Source organism: Rhinolophus hipposideros (assembly GCF_964194185.1).
Source record: "Rhinolophus hipposideros genome assembly, chromosome: 5".
NCBI lineage: Eukaryota > Metazoa > Chordata > Mammalia > Chiroptera > Rhinolophidae > Rhinolophus > Rhinolophus hipposideros.
In genome coordinates, this window is record NC_138051.1 from 22404438 (window position 1) to 22428536 (window position 24099).

The 24099-nt window shown below is 35.3% G+C and overlaps 1 protein-coding gene across 3 annotated transcripts in view; it reads right to left on the bottom strand.

The window, feature by feature from the left end:
- Positions 1-332: 332 nt before the first annotated feature.
- Positions 333-24099, bottom strand: part of G2E3 (G2/M-phase specific E3 ubiquitin protein ligase) — a 126624-nt gene continuing 102857 nt past the window's right edge. For all 3 annotated transcript variants that reach the window (XM_081047707.1, XM_081047708.1, XM_081047709.1), the window contains exons 12-15: positions 22712-22893; positions 19557-19729; positions 3626-3816; positions 333-2763 (exon numbers count right to left, since the gene is read on the bottom strand). In XM_081047707.1, the coding sequence (XP_080903833.1) occupies positions 2477-2763; positions 3626-3816; positions 19557-19729; positions 22712-22893 (833 nt within the window). In that variant the 3' untranslated portion in view covers positions 333-2476. The remainder of the gene's footprint in view (positions 2764-3625; positions 3817-19556; positions 19730-22711; positions 22894-24099) is intronic.

Below are 24099 nucleotides of genomic sequence, written 5' to 3' on the forward strand. Positions count from 1 at the left end.
GATTTCTCAGGGTAGTAACCAAATGAAGGTTTTTTACTTTACCCAAAGAATGGCTATTCATAATATGCAAATTAAATATGATAAAATATAAAATCGTAAGCTAGTTTTTGGTATTTTAAAGAATCTTTACCTTAAGTACTAAAACAACCAAGTTTAAGAATAGTAGAGGATTGTATAAAAGGCATTCAAGTTGAAGTTCTCACACCAAAAAAGTTTAAAAACTTTAAGAACAATGAACATAAAACTAACCAAAGACTATTAACAGTAGATGCATAACAGGCGAATTGTTGGTTTTCCTTGATACAGCAATAGAAAACAAACTTGAAATATATGGCATTTAGAAAATTTAAATATTTAAGAAATACATATATACATTTATAAAGATTTCTAGCATAATTTCTTTTTAAAATCAATGTAAGAATTGTGCAGACTATAACAATGAATGGAAAAAGCAATATTAATACCAACCATCTGACATAGTAACACTGCAGAAAATAAACAACCCAGTGGTTTCTGAAATGCCCTGACTATACAGATTAATCTAAAAAATATATTAATGGAACATCGTTAAAACCAGAAAACATTTTTCAATATCGGTACTTATGCTTCACTTTAAAACGTGAATGTCAATTATTATTTACACCACTTTATCCTGAAGGTCCTGTCTCTGCATAAGTGAAATGAATCTGTTTTTAATTGCAGCCAAACCAAGCACTCTGCTATCCTCCCACTCCTCCCCATCCAAAACGTGTGTGAATGCTGATCAGCTTTAATGACCACTGTAGGGGAAATTAATTAAAACTACAAATAACCAGAAAATAGCTTCAATTAATTTTTTTGTTTGTATTGGTTTAATGACTTTAAATTTTATAAATACAAGGTAGGTAAGAAATAAAATATCCAATTTATCAACACATTTGGAATTAAAGCTATATGGCAAGTTTATGGTTTATATTATTCAAACTTTTTTATAACAGGTCCTTTAATTATTTTCAGTAATCTAAATTAACACAAGACAAGGAAATGCCTTGTTTAATGTTCTTAAAAACTTCAAATGAAAGTGAAACTTTAATTTGCTGGGTCTGTTAGTAAACGTAACAAAGAAAATTACACTAGGATTATGTTTAGTTTTCCTTTGGTATTAAGAGACATATTGCTAGTATCAAATCAATCCTGTTATTTTTCTTTAAAAATTATCAGTAACTTAAGGATGTTTCTTGGGGAGGATGAGAATATGATAGCTGATACCTGCTTTACCTATCAAGAAAAAATGTAGTTACAAACAAGCAATTTACCTCATATGATTTACTTTAGTGGAAAACCCATTATTTACATTTGAAAAGATTAGGGACAGTAGATTTTTCTAATGTCTTCTTTTGCAAGAGTATAAATACGGGGACATGACTATAGGACTTATATGTCTTCAAATTGTTATTACCTTATATCTTATTACTTTCAGGTATTCTTTGACTTTTAGTAACATTGACAAAGTTAAAAAACAACATAAAAGTTTGTACAATACAGAGAAACACAACACAGTAGTTAATGCTGCATGCTGAGATCAAAGTTGGGTTGTCATTCTATTGTTTCTTACATATTTCTATATTGCCTATATATTAACAGATGCCTTTCAAGAGCAATGAAGATAGCTATCCAATGCAATGGTGCCAGCTTACCTATCATACAATCATCTCGATAATAAATGTCCAATACCCAAACCTATCATGGCAACTCACAGAGATCATTCAGATACATATAATTATGGATCAGACATAATGTGGTTTAATACGAAACAGAACAAAAATATACAATTAAAACCAAGGCTTTAAAGAAGACACTTTCTAAGTTATTTTCAACTATATTTTACCCACCTCAGAAGTGTTTATAAGACTATAAAATATACATAGATTGTAGAATATTTGTACAATTCTGCTTCTTACGTAATACTTCCCATTAGGCATAATCTAATTGCAATTTGGGACTATTTTAATACAAATCAGTAATCTAAAAACACTTTTAACAATGAATTTAGTGCCATCCTAGGAAAGGATACATATAACACTTACTCCAGAATATATACCTTTGATTTATATTAACAGGATTTATCAATTAGCTTTTCTATTTAATGCTTTGAAATAATAATTTGAAAATTGCTCAATACTAGAAAAATCATCCTGGCATCCTATAACTAATCCAAATTTATAAAAACAAGCTTTTTTTCTTAGATATACCATGCTACTATACTTAAAGGAAGTCTGTATTGGCATTCTAAGAGTATATATATTGAAGTTTGAAGCATATAAAGAAAATAGAAAAACATCAACATTGACTGGTACACCTTAAAAATTTTGTTTAGATTAAATGGCCAAAACATTCCTTTATGTCCACATCATAAATTTTATTGGGACTAGAAGCTGACAAGTTTGTTCAAAAGTGATTAGAGATTTCTGAAACAAAAAAATATCAACAGCAGCTTTTAAAGAAGCATCTCTTTGTTCAAAACATCTTCATGTCCAACGCAATGAGAACTTTCTTCCTTTTCTAGTCTTAGAGTGCTTCTTATGGCAAAGTCCATTTTTTCTTGAAATTCTGTGTATGTATTGGTGATTGGAAGAGCTAAACAGTTATTACACTTGTTTCCAACAGGAAAATCCATATGAAGGCACTCAATTGAAGGAGTGGGTTTAAATCCAGCAGGTGGAATGGAATTGCAACCAGTTGCAAAAATAAGAATGTCTTCCATTGTTGCTGCAGATTTACCATCTGAGAAGTTTACCACAAAGAGAAAAAGAACGAAAAATAAATTCATTATATATTGATACCCTCATGGACTCTTCCCCAAATAACCTGGGAATGCTGAAAATAACCTGGGACTCTCACATTTATCTTGTATAAATTAAATCACTAAGTCAAGTGTAGTAATAGGAAAACAGTACATTCAATAAATGTTTATTTGAATTTCAAAGTAAGACTCACAAAATCATTTAGCTGAACTACTCATTGTATATTTGAATGCCTTCTTTAATATAAAATCATCCTAAGAGTCCAAGACGTTCAGTGGGTTTGAAACTCCATCTTTTTGAGATATACTAAAAACAATTCTAAACTACTTCTAAATAATCACTATTTGATAAACTAGTTCAACAAATGCAGAGAAAAACTAAATGGTGTAAAACAACCAAACAACCTAGCTAAAATTCAACTGAACGTTAAATTTTTTTCCACTTTATTAAATGAAATGCTTTTACATTGCTAATGATCAGTGATATATCATTATCATAGCCCTAACCGATGGATGAAGAATAATTCAATTTAACTTAAATTTGAAAAAGATGAAATAGACAATTAGCTTTTAGACTATTCTATGCAGTGGCAACCATTCATGTATTTAAAGTTCCTAGGAAAACTGCCTCTCACCTCAAATTATCTAGAGAAAAACAAATTGCAAAATATAATTTAAATCTCTAACCTTTCCTCATCACTTTCAACTCAGTCATATAAACTTGTTTTGTAAATATAAAGTCATAAGATGAAAGTCTTGTTATCAAAAAGCAAAACTCAAAGAAATAAACTAATATCCTGAAACGAACATTCTAAGACAGATAAAAATAAAACATCTACATACCCTCAACAGCCTGTAAGTAACTGTTCCAAAACCCCAAAGTCTGTGCGTCAGATAATGTGTGTACTGTAAAAAGATCACCAAGGATTTCTGCAGAAAGATTCTCAGGTTTATGACAGAAGATGCCATAAAATACTTCTGGATAAGTCTGAATTTTCTCCAAAACACCAAGAGTTTTCAGACCCTGCTTAAAACTTAAGAGAAGAAAAGTAATGAGGCAACATTCATTTATATGTTTGGTATTGCAATAGGGAATTAACATTTCTAGCTAATTTACTACCACATATACATAGCTGTAAAGATATAAAAATATGGGCATACTATACGTGATATGATACTTTCAAATCAATAACAAGCAAATATATTAATATAAAATGAATGTTTTCTATGCTGACATTATTTGGCTTTATAGATACTTTAAAAATTAAGCTAACAATTTTTATTAAGAGGAAAAAATTAGACATCTGAAGTATTTCACACTTCAAAGCTAGTTCATATAAAAATGAAGTTTCCTAGAGATTGCAAAGAAAGATTGATAAACCTTAGCCACAGAAAAATTTAAAAGTTATATACTGCTAAAAAGAAATTAACAGAGATAAAAACAATGGAAAAATGTTTAATACACGTGACAAAAAACTGATTTCTCTAATACACAAAAAATACAAAGAATTTTTCTAAAAGAACAATCCAATAAAATGAGCAAAATATGAATGCATAATAAATAAAATACAAGTAACAAATGAATTTTTTTAAATGCATATTTCTCACTAATAAGCAAAGAACGAAGTTATCCTTTTTGCCTTCAGACTGACTAAGCCCTCCCTACCTGTACCTCTGTACTCCCTACCCACCTCTTCAGGTACCCGCCCAAACTGATTCATCTCCGTCTTTATCGTCTCTCAAGAGCCCGTAAATGTGCTTGTCTTTCCCATCTTTGAATAAGAAAAAAATTCACTCAATTCCATCTAGAGACAACTTACTTGAAAAACATCTATATTCAGTCTCCATTTCTTAATTTCCTATTCACTTTTCTTCCACTCCTCTCTACATCTCAGAAAAACTGCCCTGAGTTCATGAACATTCCTCTTTCTATGGCACAAGTCTTCTGGTTTCCCCATTTTTCTCTGGCCAGACCTTTTCAGTCTCTTACAAAAAGTTCCTCCTTTCTTTACTTTGCCTTAAATGTTGCTGTTTGTCCCTCATGGATCTGTTAACAAGGCTAATTTCTCCTGTGGCTTTATTTAGCAGCTGTACGCTCATCACAATAAAAATCTATTATCTCCACCCCAGAAATACATCCAACAGACTATTGGGTACCATATATTCCAAGCACCCAAACTAAGTCCAAAAGAAAGCTAATCCTTACTACCAAAATCTGAACCATAAGTTACAGTAAGTACCTCTGCTATCCATCAAATTAGTATAGTTAATTCTGAAAGTTATCCTTAACTCTTCTCTGTTCCATTCCTAATTACCAAGTCCTATGAATTCCCTTTTCTGAAATCTCTTTTACTTGCTCATTATTCTGCTCATTACCACTGTATTACAAGCCACTTGCACAGCAACTTGTACCAAGCATGTAAATCTCCAAGTTCATTTTCCATGCTACAGCCACAGGTATGTGCCAGAAATAAACCCCAATACTGTCATTCATCCCGAGGTAGGTTGAATGGAAACCCCCCAAAAAAGATATGTTCACACCCTATTCCTTGAAACCTGTGAATGTGACCTTATTTGGAAAAACGGCCTAAGCAGATTTTATTAAGGAACTTGAGATCATCCTATCTAGGTTATCTGGGCTGGACATAAATCCAACAACTGTCTTTGTAAGAGAGAACAAGGAAAAGGCCATGTGATATATAGACTCAGAGAATTGGAGTTAACGCAACCACAACATGTCTGGTCCCCGCGCAACACGGGCAGTGAGGGTGCGAGAAGGGGTGCTTTGGGTTAAGTTTTAAGCAAGAAACAAACAGAGACTTAATGCAGTTAAATCTCTCAAGGCCAGGGGTCTCTCAGTCTCAGAGGACTGGAGCCCAGAATAAAGTTGGCTGGTCTTATTAATAGGTCTACAACTACAAGAAAGCAACATTGTTTCTTACACAGTCTGTGAGGCTCAGACTTCATAACAGAAAATGTTTATTTCAATCACCATTTGTCTGTAAACAGCTAAAGCACAAGGTCCTAGGATGTTTTGTACCTAAAGTATGTACCTTTTCAGGATCGTCTTTCACACTGTAACAACTCTGTTGAGAGAAGTGGAAACAGGTACAAGCGGAAAGCCAGAGCCGGCAATAGACTTTCCCAAACGGGGAAGGGGAGGCAAAGCCCCTTCCCATACGTGTCCAAGGCAGCTCGTTTGGGGTCCCCGCTAGGTTCCGCCTGGCTTAGGTTGCATCTCCCGTGAGATATCTTACCCGTCTTTGGCTGCAAACCATCTTTTGGGGACCAGACAGAGAGACATAAGGTGTGAACACAAGGATGGAACAGAGTCCCAGAAAGGCACAATCTCACAAACTCTTCTTTCCTTACGGAAAGACATGAAGGGACATTTGGCTAGGCTGTTGTGCGACTACAACAACACAAGTAATGACAGAAACCAGAAGCTGGAAGAGGCAAAGAATAGACTGTCCTAAATTCTCAGAAAGCATGTAATCCCGGCAACTCCTGGATTTTGAGCCCCCCAAACTGTGGGAGAATCAATTTCTGTTGTTTTAAGCCACTCAGTTTGTGTTGTTTACATCAGCACAGAAAACCAACACACACTATAGTCCATGAAACAAAGTCCAAACTCCTTACATGGCTTCTCATACCCTCCACAACCCCACCTTTGCCTTCCTTTCTTGTTTTTACCTTTCACCTTCCATTTACCCTTGAAGCAAATTTCAGCACAACTTACGTTCATTGTTAAAATTTTACTTTTCATTATGAAATATTTCAAGCTTACATAAAAATCCAGGAAATAACAAAATCATAAACTACTAGATTTAAAAGATATTAACACTTTGTTTGCTCAGATTATTTTTAAGAAAAATATTCTATTCAATGAACTATATCCTGCCCACTCATCACTTTCCCTTCTCTGCCTCTACAAAGGAAACAATTTGAAATTTCTATTTAACACTATACTGAAATTTTTACTTTAGGCTGCATTTCCTTTTAATTTCACTATATATGTATCCCTAAATAATAGCTAGCACTGATGATTGTTTCGAAACTTTCTATAAACGATACCATACAATGTTTTTTTCTGCAACTTACTTTGAGAATAACTTTCACTTATTGTATAATAACTTTTAATGTATTATGAAACTATTTCTATCACTTTATTTGGGGCAATTGTAGTGCCTTTAAAAAATGTTTTTTTTTAATTCCCTCCTGCCAATTTTTGTATTTATTTTTTTAAAATTCCAATTTACTTTCTATTTTAAAAGTTTTACACTTATTTTTTAAATAGTTACCTCTCAAGATTTTAACAGGCATATTTGACATCTAAAGTGAACCAATGTACAGCAGTCCCCCTTATCCATGGGGGTATGTTCCAAGACCACCAGGAGATGCCTGAAACTGTGAATAGTACTGAAGCCTACACGTTTTTTCCTGTACATACATACCTCTCTCTCCTTGACAGTCAACTTCTTCAACTCTACCATAAATGTGGCAGCAGTTTCTTCATGGACAGACACACAGCCTCTCCAATACTTTTTATATTGTTCAGTCTAAACCTATTCCTGAATCTGTCCCATCTCTTATCCACAGTAAATGGCTTGGTGTCACTCATGTCAGGGCATCCTTTGCTGAAGTCTTTGTCTAGGCCCAATGCTTTCTGGTGCAACACGTTGCTATGAATCGGAACACGTTTTCTGTTCATTTCTTCCAACCAAAAATTTAATGCTTTTTCCATTCTAATTAAGCACTTATCACATACTGTGGCTGTAACTTTAACAGTTTGAGGTGCAACAGCAAAACTAGCAAATTTCTTTTTCCTTCTTCACAACTTGATGGAAGATTCATTCTTACTGTAGATCTTAGCAACCTCAGCATTTTTCCCCCATTCCTTATTAATGTCGAGAAGGTTCACCTTTTCACTTAAAGGAAGCACTTTATGGCTTCTCTTTGGCATATCTGAATTGTCAGCATCATTATTCTTGCGCTCTGGGGCCATTATTAAGTAAAATAAGGGTGACTTGAACACAAGTCTACTGCACTGCGACAGTCCATCTGAAAACCAAGATAGCTACTGACTAACAGGCAGGTAGTATATGCAGCGTGGATGTGATGGACAAAGTGATGATTCACATCTTAGGCAGTGTGAAATGTCATTATGCCACTCAAAACAGTGTGCAATTTAAAACTTCTGAATTATTTCTGGAATTTTCCATTGAATATTTTCAAACTGAGAATGACCATGATTAACTGAAACTGAGGAAAATGAAACTGAACGGGGTGTGTGTGTGGGAAAACTACTGTATTTACCTTCTTCCTAAACAACATACAAAGACCTTAGAACATTTAAAACTCGAACAGTTCTACTCTTCTTAGGCTACTTAAAATTTCTTAGTTCACCTTGTATCATAAACCCCCAAATCAAACATTAATTTTTTGTAAAATCAATTAGTTTCTCTGTTTACCAATTTTTCTTTACCATTCCTTCTCACAAATCTCTGTGCTAGAATCTTTTTTCCTGTATCCAATAACCTTGCCAAACTCTTTATAGAAAAATTTCTGATTATTTAGACAATTATGTAGACCACAAGTGAAAATTTTAGATAACATTCACTTACTCATTTAGTTTTTTTGCTCTGCTAGGACTTCCACCGTATTGTAGAAATAAAGGGAGTAATTATGTGTATTACAGGCTTGTCATGGCCCTAAGGGAAATACCTATCACATTTCACCATTACCGAATGTTTGGAAGATACTCTTTATAACATTATTTCGAAATGTTAGTTTAAAATTAGGTGTAAATGTTTAAATGTCTCAAATGCTTCCCCCCCCCGCCCCCCCCCCCCCCCGGTGGAGTTAACTACAGTAAAGATTTTTTAATGTTGTTCTTGCCTTGCTTCCTTTTATGAACACTCTTCAAAACTGATTCTTTTATTCAGTTATTTTAGGTCCTCACTAGTTATTTGTAGGATTAAACTACTAAATACTAAGAAACCTATATTTCAAGTATCTTACTGTTATGGCATATTTAACAACTTCTGTGTCAGTTTTTGCTTTACATATTTTGAGGTACAAATAAATTCAAGACTGTTTAACCTTCCTAAAGAATTAGTTCTTTTAAATGCTATTAAGGTCATTTGAGGACAAGATTTTTTAAAAGATTAGAATCTCATTAACTTTATTTTGCTTTAAAGTCATTTACTTAAAATGCAATTTAAGAACTTGACTTTTAATGAGTCTAAGCTATTACATGTATTATAATTACTAATCTAATTATATTTTTTCTACTGTATAGTGTACTTTCTCTGAACATGTGTTTTTCTGTGTTTTTATTCCTGTTTTCTGTCCATTATAACATTAAATATGTTTTATTTCTCCCTTAATTCCTACCAAACTGATTTGGAAATTACATACTGTATTCCTATTATTTTAGAATTTTTGCTTATAAAATATATACTTGATTTAACAAGCTAAAGCTAATTAATGCTTCCCTACTACTACCTCAACAATACAAGTCCCTTAAAACAATAAATCCAATAATATCCATTCTCTTCTTAGATCAATCTTTCTCTAATATTTTAATTATTTTAACCACTTCTTACTAAAATTTAGTTGTTTTCTTTAATGGCCAATGCTTATTTTTATATATTGAGATTTTTCTCATTTCTGTGCTCGCTGCTGTGCTTTCTTATAGTTTACTTTTTCTTTCTGGGTTCAATTTACTTCTTCTTCAGTATGTATTTTGTTAATCTCTTTAGGAAAGAAGTAAACTGTCCCAAAATGTCTTTATTTCCTCCTCACTTTTGAATGATAATGTAACTAGTTCTGTGACGTTATTACCATGGCTGTTTTCATGGTTGATGGCACTGAAAAAACTGCTTTCAGTATAACTAAGGCTCATTATTTACAATAATGTCTTTAGACATTATTATGTCTTTAGACATTTAGACATAGAATGCAGTTTCATCACAAAGTACACTATTTTGGCTCATTAAGCCCTCATTAAGAACCTGAGGAATTTCTCAAGCAGCATTTTCTATAGTATTGTTTAGTTAAATACATGCGTGCATGCTGGCAGTCTAACTTTCTTGACACCTCTTGTTTTCCATCTTTCTCTTCATGAGTAAATCCTCATATTCCTCTTCCAGATAACTAGTTTTCTCTTTAACTGCCTAGCATTTAACAATTACTAAATCATTTCCATGATCATTTTTGTTTCCTTTTTCTTATCCTCATGTGGGTTACTTGAAATTTTTTTATTTATAGTAATGTCGAGTGTATCTCTTAGTTTGTTTTGTTTTGTTTCTTCCCCTTTCTCTCGCCTCCCCTCCACTCCGGTGCTCCCTACCCCCAGACAGCCAATTGCCAGTCGTTGCCTAGTGGTCGGCCACTCACACTGGCTGCCGGCCGCTCATGGTGGCACACTATATAGCCCACGGCTCCAGCTGCTCCTGGCAGCCCATGGCAGCCCAGCTCCAGGGAGAGCCCACCTCCAGGGAGAGCCCACCTCCAGGGAGAGCCGTTGTTCACAATCTTAGCTGTACAGGGCGCAGCTCTCAGGCCCATGTGGGAATTAAACTGGCGACCTCGGTGTTAGGAGCACGGTGCTCCAACCACCTGAGCCACCAGGCTGGCCCATCTCTTAGTTTTTAAAAATGTAAGTCTGCTGTCAACATTTTATAAACCTTACTTTCTCCTTAAGTTCCTTTGCCTTTCCCTGTTTATTATGTAATTTCCTAAATATTTCCTCTAGATACACTGTGAACCACATTATAAAATGTTACAATTTTTGCTTCAACTATCAAACATATTGAAATAACACAAGAGGAGAAGAGAACATGCTTTCATTCTTTTTTCCTTCTTGATATTCCAAGATTCCATCTTTTGTAATTTCTGTTTCAAAAGCTCCTATAGGTATTCTTTTACAGTAGGTACACTGGTGACAAATTCTTAGTTTTACTTCATATAAATGTCTAGATTTCCTCTTCCTTTTGTGCTGTTCCTTAGGTCCTGAGATCCCTAGCTGGTCACCCCCAGCTGGTCTGCCTTCATCACTCCGCCTTTCAGTCTTCTTAAGTTTGTTTTATATATAATGTCCAAGGTTTTCAACTGAACTTGCAGAAGGAATAGAGAGGTGTCTATTCCATGTTATTCAGAACTGACGTCTGTGATCATTTTTCAACATAGAAGTTTTATTTGATTCATTTCATGCTTTTTCCCCCAATTGTTTTCTTTTTTAAACCACTATACTAATATTTTATCTCATTCAGTTGTTTTGTTATTTAAATCCTTGAGTGCTAGTCCCAAGACTTGTTTTTTTGGATGGTTTTGTATTTTGTCTTTTATTGGGAACTCTTTTCTTTAGCAATGTATCTTTAGCATTCCACATTAGGCAAACTGAGGGTTTTGATTTCATATGCCAGCTAGGGCATTTGGCTTTTGGTGTCCTTGCGATTTCTGACATCTATAAAACTCTTTTCTTATGAGCTCTGATAAATGTATATATATTTAAAAGACTGTTTTTTTGCTATATGATTTTTTAAATCTTTTACACGGAAGGAGGGATTGTACTTTAGCTTTTCTCTTGCCCTCTTCACTTTGATCTGCTTAATTCCTATTGGTCATTTGGTTTTAATGTAAACACCACTATATAGATAGGGAAGCCCTTTCTGACACCTAGGTTAGTCATATCTATAAAAACATAAAAGAAACAAATATTGATGAATTCTGACTTAGCAATAAGAAAAATCCATCTGTAGATACATGAACTACTTGAGGAAAATCACATTGTGTACCTCTATCTCGTTAACAGACATATTTCAAATAAATTTTAAAATAACCACATCAAAATAAAAAATGAAAAAATGTATACCACAGAAAGTATAACACAGAAAGTTATTACAAATGTCTTTAAAACACAGTAATACGACTGTACAGCCCTAGAACAAAAATAATAGAAAAATAATTTAAACCTGCTTTCAATAATATTGTTACTGGTAATAATGTTGGTATTGTTATTCTGAAACTGTTGTATATAAAATGTGGAATAAGTCAAGTGAATAATTATTTCATACTCTAATTCTCCAGTGCCTTTGAGATCTGGGAATTCTCAACATGGGACGAGGACAAAGTTAAAATTCTTGTATAGTGAATTTAAAGTATCAATATAAACTTATGATGTATTTTTATCTTAAACAAAACAAACCAAAACAAAACAAAAAAACCCTGTATTTCTTAGTTTTTGTCCACTGTAAAGGCCTAGAACCAATGACCAACCTGGCAAAAATAAGCACCCCTAGCATCCAGACTGGTTTTGAAATACCGTTTCCCCTTCGAAGAAACAAAGGTCTCTTAGGCCAGAATGCAAATAGCAGACAGCAAGATGGCTATGAAAGACCACTGAAGGTCAACATCAAAAAAAAACCTCAAAGTGGGGGCCGGCCGGGTGGCTCACACGGTTAGAGCTCTATGCTCCTAACTCCAAAGGCTGCCGGTTCGATTCCCATATGGGCCAGTGGGCTCTCAACCACAAGGTTGCCAGTTCAATTCCTTGAGTCCTGCAAGGGATGGTGGGCAATGCCCCCTGCATCTAAGATTGAACACGGCACCTTGAGCTGAGCTGCCACTGAGCTCCCATATGGCTCAGTTGGTTGGAGCGTGTCCTCTCGACCACAGGCTGCTGGTTTGACTCCCGCAAGGGATGGTGGGCTGCGCGGCCTGCAACTAACAATGGCAACTGGACCTGGAGCTGAGCTGCGCCCTCCACAATTAAGACTGAAAGGACAACAAATTGACTTGGAAAAAAGTCCTGGAAGTACACTCTGTTTCCAAAAAAAGTCCCGTTCCCATTCCCCAATAAAATCTTAAAAAAAAAAAAAAACCCTCAAAGAAAAGATAAAAAGGCTTACTTAGTCTGGCCAAAGATGAGACAATTTGAACTTCAGTAAAGATAATAACTGTAATAGTTTTGAACACAAGTATACTTAAATCTATGGGTTAATGATACTGAAATTAAAACCAAAAAATCATTTTCGAGGTTAATATGATGTCTGATGATTGCCTAAAAATAATATTGAAGTCAATAACAAGGGTAGGCTAGATGAACAAGACTGGCCATAGATTGACTGATTATTGTTAGATCTGGGTGATGATTACATGGTGTTACTGTTCTGTCTACTTTTGCATGTATATTTCCCATCATTAAAAATACAGAAGAATATGAGGACATATGTAAGTTTTCACACTTCAAATGTTAGTGAAGCAAAAAGTTTTAAGATTAGTGTTCCAAGCTAAAGAGCAAGAATCACATGAGCCCCATTAATCAAAGAATGCTCAGTACTTATTATCCAGTGGATGACAGATACTCTCAATACATTGCTATTAAATGAATCAGTAGAGATGGAATTGCTGACTTATGAGGTAAGAATTTATAAAATAATTTTTATTTAGAAAAATAATTATAAATTGAGATGATTACTTGTCCTACTTAAGTAGCATACATTTATGCAATTCTGTATAGCATGGTCAGAACAGTAATCACCCTTAACAGGTTAGTTTTAAAGAATTATTTTGGAAAAAATGGCGGCGTGCGGTGAGCCTTTGTAAAGCTCCCCTGGAATTTACAACTAATCAAACAATAATAACTCCACAAAGGACTCCCTGCACAGCAGACAGTCAAGACGAAGAGGCCCACTACTGAAATCACCTCCAGGTGGGTGAATCCCGCAAGCGAGCGGGGGAGGAGGAAGAGGAGAAGTGCGGAGACGGAGCCACCGGGGCGCAGGACGCAGACTTAGCTCAGTGCTCCGAGCTCGCTGCATCCCAGAACTACCGCAAGTGCAGGAGAGGGAAGAACTCGGACTGCTAGGGCTCCGCTTACGGCCCACAGGGCTGAGGGGGCAGCATATAGCACGGCTGAACCCAACGCTCACGACAGAGACCTCAGAGAAAAGACTGAGGTAAGTAGGCTGAAAACTGTGGTTTAAGCCCTGATGCCGAGCAGAGAGCGGAAGCCTTACGCACTGAGACTAGCTCCCCCGCCCCCACCTGCCCTGTGCTAGAAACCAAACAGTAGTACTGTCAGATCAAAAGAACATAATATTTCCTGTTCTGAGAACTGTGGTCCGCAGACACAGATTCGCAGCCCAACTAGTTCCAGCAAAGGGGAGGGAGCTGTGGAATCAGGACTGGCTGTGGTGGTGGTGGTGGTGGTTGCCGCCATTGCTCTGGGCCACCTCTCACAACTCACCCCGCCCCTAGCCCCACCTATCTGGGCGGATCCCTGCAGGAGTAAACAGAACTGCTGAAACATAGGGGCTCTGAATCTGGTGCAGAAAGAGCCTTGGAACTTCAAAGCTCTCCGCATACCAACACCGGACGCTGCGCCTTATGACCTAGGTGAACTATTAACAGAGGAGAAGCCCCCGTCTCCCAGGGAATAACCCCATTGTGTGAGAAGGTGGAATAGTGCAGAGAAAACATAGCACTACTGTGTGAGCGAGGAAAAATAAGGCTGCAGTCAGAGAGAAAATAAAACATTCTACCAACAAGCACTGGAAAACAAAAGAAAGACCTCTTCCTATCAACCTGTTGCGGAAGCCACTCCTGTAGATGTCTAGGAAGAGAAATAGTAAATCAGTGATTGCCATGAATAACCAAGGCAACAAGATAGCTCAGAAAGAAAGTGAAAAGTCTCCAGAAAAGAAAGAGACTTCAGACTTATAAGAAATGAAAGAACTCCACAAGAACTTTCTGACTCCATCAGAAAGAGCAATATAAGAATAATGGGCATACCACTAGGAGAAGAAAGAGAGAAGTGAACAGAGAATATATTCAAACAAACTGTCGATGAGAAATTCCCAAACTTGTGGACAGAACTGGATCCTCGAATCCAAGAAGCAATTAGAACACCTAATTACCTCAATCCCAACAGGCCTTCTCCAAGGCACGTTGTATTGAAGCTGTCTAAAATCAACGACAAAGAAAGAATCCTCAAGGCAGCCAGGGAAAAGAAGACGGTAACCTACAAAGGAAAGCCCATTAGATTATCATCAGATTTTTCAGCAGAAACTCTAAAAGCCAGGAGGGAATGGAACCAAATATTCAAACTATTGAAAGAGAAATTATGAGCCAAGAATAATATAGCCAGCAAATATATCCTTTAGATATGAAAGAGGAATAAAGACCTTTCCAGACATCCAGAAGCTGAGGGAATTTTCTAATACACGACCTGCATTATAAGAAATACTAAGGGAGGCTATTCAACCACCATCAACAGGGACAATAATTGGCAACCAAAACATAAAAAGGGGGAGAGTAAAGGCCTGACCTGGAATATGGGAATAGAGAAAGTAACCGTGCTGAAGAAACTGGAATACTCCTAATATCAAACTTTCTTTAACATAACTTAAGGGTAACCACTCAAAAAACATCCAGAACTGATATACTGTAATAAAAGAAACAGAGCAAAATATCATAGAATACCACCACACAGAAATAAAAGACAACAACAAAAAGGCAAAGAAACAATGGAGACAACAGCCTTACCAGAAAACTAGAGATAGAATGACAGGAAATCCTTACATATCAATAATCACCCTAAATGTAAATGGACTGAACTCACCAATAAAGAGACACAGAGTAGCAGATTGAATCAAAAACTAAACCCAATCATATGCTGTCTCCAAGAGACACATCTCAGCTACAAGGACAGGCATAGACTCAAAGTGAAAGGGTGGAAGTTGACACTCCAAGCAAATGGTACCCAGAGAAAATCAGGTGTAGCCATAATGATTTCCGATGAAACAGACTTCAGGGTGAAAAAGATATTAGGAGACAAAGATGGACATTTCATAATGGTAAAGGGGACTATACAACAAGAAGACATAACAGTCATCAATATTTATGCCCCCAATCAGGGAGCACCAAATATACCAAGCAACTACTAACAGAACTAAAGGGAGAAATTGACCAAAACACAATTATACTAGGGGACTTAAATACATCATTGACGGCTATGGATAGATCATCCAAACAGAAGATAAATAACGAAATCGCAGCCCTAAATGACACATTAGATGAAATGGACATAATTGACATATATAGAGCACTTCATCCTAAAACATCAGACTACACATTCTTTTCGAGTGTACATGGAACATTCTCAAGGATAGACCATATATTGGGACATAAAATCAGCCTCAGCAAATTTAGGAAGATTGAAATCATACCAAGCATATTCTCTGATCACAAGGCTTTGAAATTGGATATCAACTGCAAAAAGAAAGCAGGAAAAAACACAAATACATGGAGATTAAACAACATACTTTTAAAGAACGACTGGGTCAAAGAAGAAATTAGAGGAGAGATCAAAAGATACACAGAAACAAATGACAATGAAAATACATCCTACCAAAATTTTTGGGATGCAGCGAAAGCAGTTTTAAGAGGGAAATTTATATCATTACAGGCCTATCTCAAGAAACAAGAAAAATCCCAAATAAATAACCTCATGTTACACCTTAAAGAACTAGAAAAAGAAGAACAAGCGAAACCCAAGGTCAGCAGAAGAAAGGAAATAACAAAAATCAGAGCAGAACTACATGAAATAGAGAACAAAAACACAATAGAAAAAATTAATGTGACAAAGAGCTGGTTCTTTGAAAAGATTAACAAAATCGACAAACCCTTGGCTAGACTCACTAAGATAAAAAGAGAGAAGACACTAATTAACAAAACCAGAAACGAAAAAGGGGAAGTTATCACAGACACCACAGAAATACAAAGGATCATCCAAGAATACTATGAAGGACTATATGCCACCAAATTCAATAACTTAGAAGAAATGGACAAGTTCTTAGAAACATATAGCCTTCCAAGGCTGAATCATGAAGAACTGGAAAATCTAAACAGGCCGATCACCAGTAACGAAATTGAATCAGTCATCAAAAACCTTCCCAAAATCAAAAGTCCGGGACCAGATGGCTTCACTAGTGAATTCTACCAAACCTTCAAAGAGGATCTAATACCAGTCCTGCTCAAACTCTTCCAAAAAATTGAAGAAGGGACAGTACTCCCTAACTCATTTTATGAGGCCAACATTACCCTGATACCAAAACCTGGTAAGGACAACACAAAAAAAGAAAACTACAGACCAATATCTCTGATGAATACAAATGCTAAAATCCTAAACAAAATTCTAGCAAATCATTACAACAATGCATTAAAAAGATTAGTCATCACGACCAAGTGGGGTTCATCCCCGGGGCACAAGGATGGTTCAACATCCGCAAATCCATCAATGTGATACATCACATAAACAAAATAAAGGACAAAAATCATACGATTATATCAATTGATGCAGAAAAAGCATTCGACAAGATACAACATCCATTTATGATTAAAACACTTAATAGGTATATAAAACAGGTTAATAAAATACCTCAACATAATAAAGGCCATATATGACAAGCCCTCAGCTAATTTCATAATTAATAGTGAAAAGCTGAAGCCCTTTGCTCTACGCTCAGGAACATGACAGGGCTGTCCCCTATCACCTCTGCTTTTCAACATAGTGTTGAAAGTCCTTGCCAGAGCAATCAGGCAAGAGAAAGAATTAAAAGGCATCCAAATTGGGAATGAAGAAATTAAATTGTCACTCTTTGCAGATGACATGATGCTATATATAGAAAACCCTAAAGACTCCACCAAAAAGCTATTAGAAACAATCAATGAATACAGTAAAGTTGCTGGCTACAAAATCAAAGTACAAAAGTCCATTGCTTTCCTATATACTAACAATGAAATCTCAGAAAAAGAAATAGAAAAAACAATTCCTTTTGCAATTGCAGCAAAAAGAATAAAATACCTAGAAATAAACTTAACCAAAGATGTGAAGGTCCTTTATGCTGAAAAGTAAAAGACATTTCTGAAAGAAACTGAAGAAGACACAAAGAAATGGAAAGACATTCCGTGCTCATGGATTGGAAGAATCAACAGAGTTAAAATGCCCATATTACCCAAAGCAATATACAGATTTAATGCAATCCCCATCAAAATCCCAATGGCATTTTTTAAAGAAATAGAACAAAAAATCATCAGATTTGTTTGGAACCAAAAGACCCCGAATAGCCTAAGCAATATTTTACAAAAAGAAGAATACTGGAGGTATCACACTCCCTGACTTCAGCTTGTACTACAGGGCTACAATAATCAAAAACAGCATGGTATTGGCAGAAAAAGAGACACATAGACCAATGGAATAGAATTGAGAACCCAGAAATAAAACCACATAAATATGGACAGATAATTTTTGACAAAGAAGCTAAAAACATACAATGGAGGAAAGACAGCCTCTTCAATAAATGGTGCTGGCAGAATTGGATAGCCACGTGCAAAAGAATGAAACTGGACTGCTATCTGTCACCATGTACCAAAATTAATTCAAAATGGATCAAAGACTTAAGCATAAGACCTGACACAATAAACTGCATAGAAGAAAACATAGGTACTAAACTTATGGACCTTGGATTCAAAGAGCATTTTATGAATTTGACTCCAAAGGCAATGGAAATAAAAGCTAAAATAAACAAATGGGACTATATGAAACTGAAAAGCTTCTGCACAGCAAAAGAAACTATTGACAAAATAAAGAGGCAACCAACTGAATGGGAGAAGATTTTTGCAAACAGTGCCTCCGATAAGGGTCTAATATCCAAAATATACAAGGAACTCATGAAACTCAACAACAAAAAAACAAACAACCCAATTGAAAAATGGACAGAGGACCTGAAGAGACATTTCTCCAAAGAGGACATACAAATGGCAAATAGACATATGAAAAAATGCTCAACATCGCTAATCATCAGAGAAATGCATATGAAAACCACAATGAGATATCACCTCACCCCAGTGAGAACAGCTATCATCAACAAGACTAATAGTAACAAGTGTTAGAGAGGCTGTGGAGAAAAAGGAACCCTCATACATGTTGGTGGGAATGCAGACTGGGGCAGCCCTTATGGAAGGCAGTGTGGAGGTTCCTCAAAAAATTACGAATAGAATTACCATATGACCCAGCAATCGCTCTCCTGGGTATCTACCCAAAAAATCTGAAAACATTTATCCATAAAGACACGTGTACTCCAATGTTCACTGCAGCTTTGTTTATGGTGGCCAAGACATGGAAACAACCAAAATATCCTTCGATAGATGAATGGATAAAGAAGTTGTGGTATATATACACCATGGAATACTATTCAGGGGTAAGAAAAGATGCTATAGGAACATTTGTGACAACATGGATGGATCTTGAGAGTATAATGCTAAGTGAAATAAGTCAGACAGAAAAAGCAGAGAACCATATGATTTCACTGACTTGTGGTATATAAACCAAAAACAACAAAAGAACAAGACAAACAAATGAGAAAGAAAAACTCATAGACACAGACAATAGTTTAGTGAGAGGGTAAGGGGGTGGTGGATGGGATATGAGGGTAAGGAGGATCAAATATACGGTGATGGAAAGAGAACTGACTCTGGGTGGTGAACACACAATGGGATTTATAGATGATGTAATACAGAATTGTACACCTGAAATCTGTGTAAATTTACTAACAATTGTCACCCCAAAAATTTAATAATGATAATAATAAAAAAGAATTATTTTAAAATAACATTTAAATTTTTATCAAATATATCTCACATTTTAAGACAATTAACCACTTTAAACATGTACTTTGGGAGAATATTTGACATGTAAATAACTTACCTTTCAAAAGGTGCTTGGACTCTCTTAATTACATGGTAATTAAGTATGTCTTTTGCCAATATATATTTATCACTTAATGATGTTATAAGTCTTAGACATCCAATAAGCTCTAGGTAGTTATAGCAGTCATTCATAACTGAATTTAAGTCAGCTACATTTGTTGCAGCATTTATCTGTAATGAAGAAAATATACCCAGTTTCCCCTTTCACATGGGAATGATATTTATATTTCAAATGACACTTACTACATTATTCTCAATTCCTGAATACATCAGGGAGGAGTGAAAGCATACTGAGAATTATTTTTCTAGAATAAATATCTGACAATCAAGAGTAATAAACATTGTATATTTCTGCCTTCAAGAAACCTAGAGTATCATGCTACTTTAATACAGGAAATTATTTATATAAAAGGCAATTAATTGACAGAACAGTTACAAACTACTAGAGAGGCAAGAGATTTCATGAAAGAGTATTAGTTGACACTTGATGAACACAATCAAAAGAGTATTTCAGGGAACAGCATAAAGAAAGAAATAGTTGACCATTTATGTTCCAGACACTTTCACATAGGTTAACTCTTGAACAAAGTTAGAGAGAGAAAGATAAAAAGAAGAAGCAGTCAATAGTCCATTGAATGAAAAATTTCCTTGCTATTTCTTCCACAGTACCTCTAAAATTGGAGTCATTTCTGCAAAAGTCAGATAACATTTTATGCTTTGTGGGCCATATGAAAACAGTCACAGACATGTTACAAATGAGGCGACTGTGTAACAATGAAACTTTATTTACAAAAAGAGGCAGTGGGCCAGACTTGATCTACAGCCAGAATGTGCCAAACCCTATCCTAAAATCTAGCAGATTTTAGAGAGAAATAAATATTTGCCATGTTTTCTGAGCCATTGTCTTTTTGGTTCTCTTGGTTATAGCAGCTTAGCCTAAGCTCTAACTTACTATACCCCAAGCATTATCTACCTTCTTATATTTTATTTCTTTTTATAACCTATTTTACTACATGACAATACAGTTGACCCTTGAACAACACAGGTCTGAACTGTGCAGATCCACTTATATGCAGATTTTTTTCAATAATCGTCCCTCTGTATCCATGGGTTTTACATCACCAATGGATGCGGAGGGCCGAATGACTGTATACATTCTTTTATGACATTTTATGAGATGTGCGCATCCAGATTTTGGTATCTGCAAGGGGGAGTTGGGAGTGAGGTCCTAGAATCAATTCCCCGCGGATGCTGAGGGACAACTATATTTAAGTTTTGGGGGATTCAAACATTATATGTGAATTTTTGATTGCATGGGGTAGGTGCCCCTAACTCCCATGATTTTCAAGGGTCAACTGTCTATTATATATGTATTAGTTTATCTTCTGTCTTCCCTGTAAAATTAAAATGTTAATTCCAAGGAAGCAGGGACTGTGGTTCATTTCTCTATCATCAGTGATAAAACAGTACTGGGTACATAAGTATTTGTTGATTAAATGAACAGACATTGGATAGGAATACAGAAAGAGGGGTAAGTAAATCCGTGAGGCGAGTTGAAAGTCTTAAGTGCCCTAGTGAAGAACTTGCACTTTGTTCAATAGGCAATGAGAAGCCACTGAGGATTCCTGAGGAAGAAAGCAATGTGGTCAAAATTATACTTTTGAAAAATTCATCCTGAATATTACAATAGTGTCCTAATTGCTTACACCTACACATAATTTGAGTTTGGTATAGTAGGTAGAAATAAGTAGGAAAGGCTGAAGGTAAGCCACTTCTAGAGACAGATGACTTGACACATCTTTATGAATGGAGTATGGAAAAACGAAACGACCCTTTCTCCAGAATGTCTTGGATATAAGAAATCTCTTGAATAGAAAAGGAAACTTGGGCAAAGAAAAAAAATTCTGTCTTAAACATATTAGGCTCAATGTGCTAGCAAGACCCAGACCTTATCTTCATATAAAAGTCTACGGGCTCAAAAATAATGGTCTGGGAATCTTTCAGAAAGATTATGGGTAAGAAGAAGCTTTCCAAATAGTATAGAATGAGGACTGTTAAGACAACACTGAAAAATACCTAAGTTTCAAGGGGTAGGGAGAAGAAGCATTAAAAAAAGACAGTAGTAGTCAGAAGGAAGAGGGAATGTTAAAAAAACAAAAACAAACAAAAAAACAATAGAGAGGAATTTGAAGACAGTGGTGATTGTAGAAGCCAGAGATGAGACATTTGGAATAAAAGGCATTTGAATGTGAAAATCTATATGCTTGGATATCAGCTATGAACTAGCTAACTTAGGAGAGTGATGGTAGGACCAGAAGCCTCAATCTAAGAAAAAATCCATAGGAAAGAGGAAGGGTTGACGATTCAGTTAAGCTTAAGATTAAGCCTAACTTCACTGCCCAAGTCACACAGACTACAGATTTTAGTTATTTCAACCTAAAATCTGACTTCAGAGCATTTGCTTTTAACCATTAAACTATACCGCCTATTAACTGAGACAATGGATGGAGCAGGCTTACGTAGAAGGGAGGTTAAGAGAAGAAAAGTTGAAGGGCGTTTAGTGTCTCAATTAGTGTCCAAATCACTAACATGTTGGCAATGATACCTCATACAGCATTATGATAACTAAATTGAGTTTGTACATGAGCCCTGCAGCAGCAGTACAGGGCTCAATAAATGGTAACTATTTTTAGGTGGGGGCACTGAATCTCTCCACTTGTTTCCATAGTGAAGAATTCAGCCTGGTCTTTCTACCTATCACTCATATTTCCCTGTAGGAGGAAGGCAGAGCCACTTGCCTGCAGAAAGTGTACTTTGATCATCTGTATAGTATGCAACAAGTAATATGCCTTACATTGTCTCTGGCAGGGTAGATAAATGCATGTAGTTCTGAGGAATGTTAGCAAGCCATTTTGACAAATTGAAGTCACATTATCCAATTGGTTTTATCAACATTTAACCTGGCACTTTGATCTCTAGCTGTCTGACCTTTACATCTATCTCTTAACTGGTTGTGAACTCTGCCGGTAAACAGACATACTGACACCTCTTAACTACTCCAAAGAGTATTATTATTCTATTGTAGATCCATGATTTATATTCAAATATACTTACAATGTAGTTTGTATTTTAATAAACATGTACATTTCTTACCCTGATTACAATCTGTGCCACATCAAAGTCTGAAACATCATCTAAAATTGGTTGGGTATTTTCTGGTCCACACACAAGGCAGTTAAACAAGGTTTTAGAAAAGAAACCAGGTGAAGGACCACCATGAACCAACGAAATGGCAAGCATTTTGCCAGCTTCATAGTAAAGATTCTCTTTCAGAGCTGTAAATACAGGTGGAAATATATAAAATACATTTCTTTTATTATTAAGATAACCGTCAATATGTAATGAATGGATATATAAAATTCAAAAAAATTAAGCATTAGATAAACGTAAAATAACTTAATTCATAGATGCTATAATCATGTATGTAGATTTCAACTAAAATATAAAAAAATATTTTTCTGAATACAAATAACCTATTACAGAAAAAACATAAATACAGAAACTTAAAAAAAATCACCTATAATCCTACAACCATAATAACCAGTGTATACACTTTGGTGTATTTGTGTCATGTATGTATATAAATATATACACAAATAGTTTGACTTCTTTTTTCCACTTACTGTATTGTAAACATTTTTAATTGAAATCTACAGTTAATGAATGCATTAAGACTAACTTACAGATGTGCAGCAATATAAACCATCCCCTTACTATTGGCACCTCACTGAGTGACATTTTAACTGCATGAGGTAAAATATTACCAACATCTGTTTACATATTCTTGTTTACATATCTTTGATTTTTTGGTTAAGGTATGTTAAGATAGATATAGCATTAGTGGTTCAAAGGATCTGAACATTTTTAAGGACATTGATATATAGTGCTAAATTATGTTCCAAAATGGCACAAATTTACTCCCCCAACAATATATGCTATCTTACCATATCACAGCTTTCAATATTTTTAAATTGCCAATTAAAATCCTTCAGCTATTTTGATTAATTCAAAAGGATATCATGCAAAATTTCCTTTATTTTTTCTAAACATTGCTCAAATCAAAGCACCTTATTAATAATTAACATTAACAATACTTGAACTAATAATAAAATTTCAATAACTGTATAAGTTATGTATTAGTAGTCACATTTTACAGATGAAAAAACTGAGATCCAGAGAAGCTATGTAATTAATCTACAGATATAAAGCTACATAAGTGATGTGTATAAATTGAATTTAGATTTTGTGACTTAAACTCAAGCACTCTTCAGTTTACCAAAACTGCCTTGAGTTAACATTACTGATTGCTTTTTTGTTTTTTTTTTAAAGGGAGTTTAGCATTAAACTGTGTATAACTGTATATAGTACAAATGATCTTTGGTAGTTTCTCAATTATTTCAATAATTCTTCAGGCAACGGTGAGGAGGTTCTATGGAACATATAAGAAATTCAAATGGAATGAAATAAGTCTTCTCACTCTT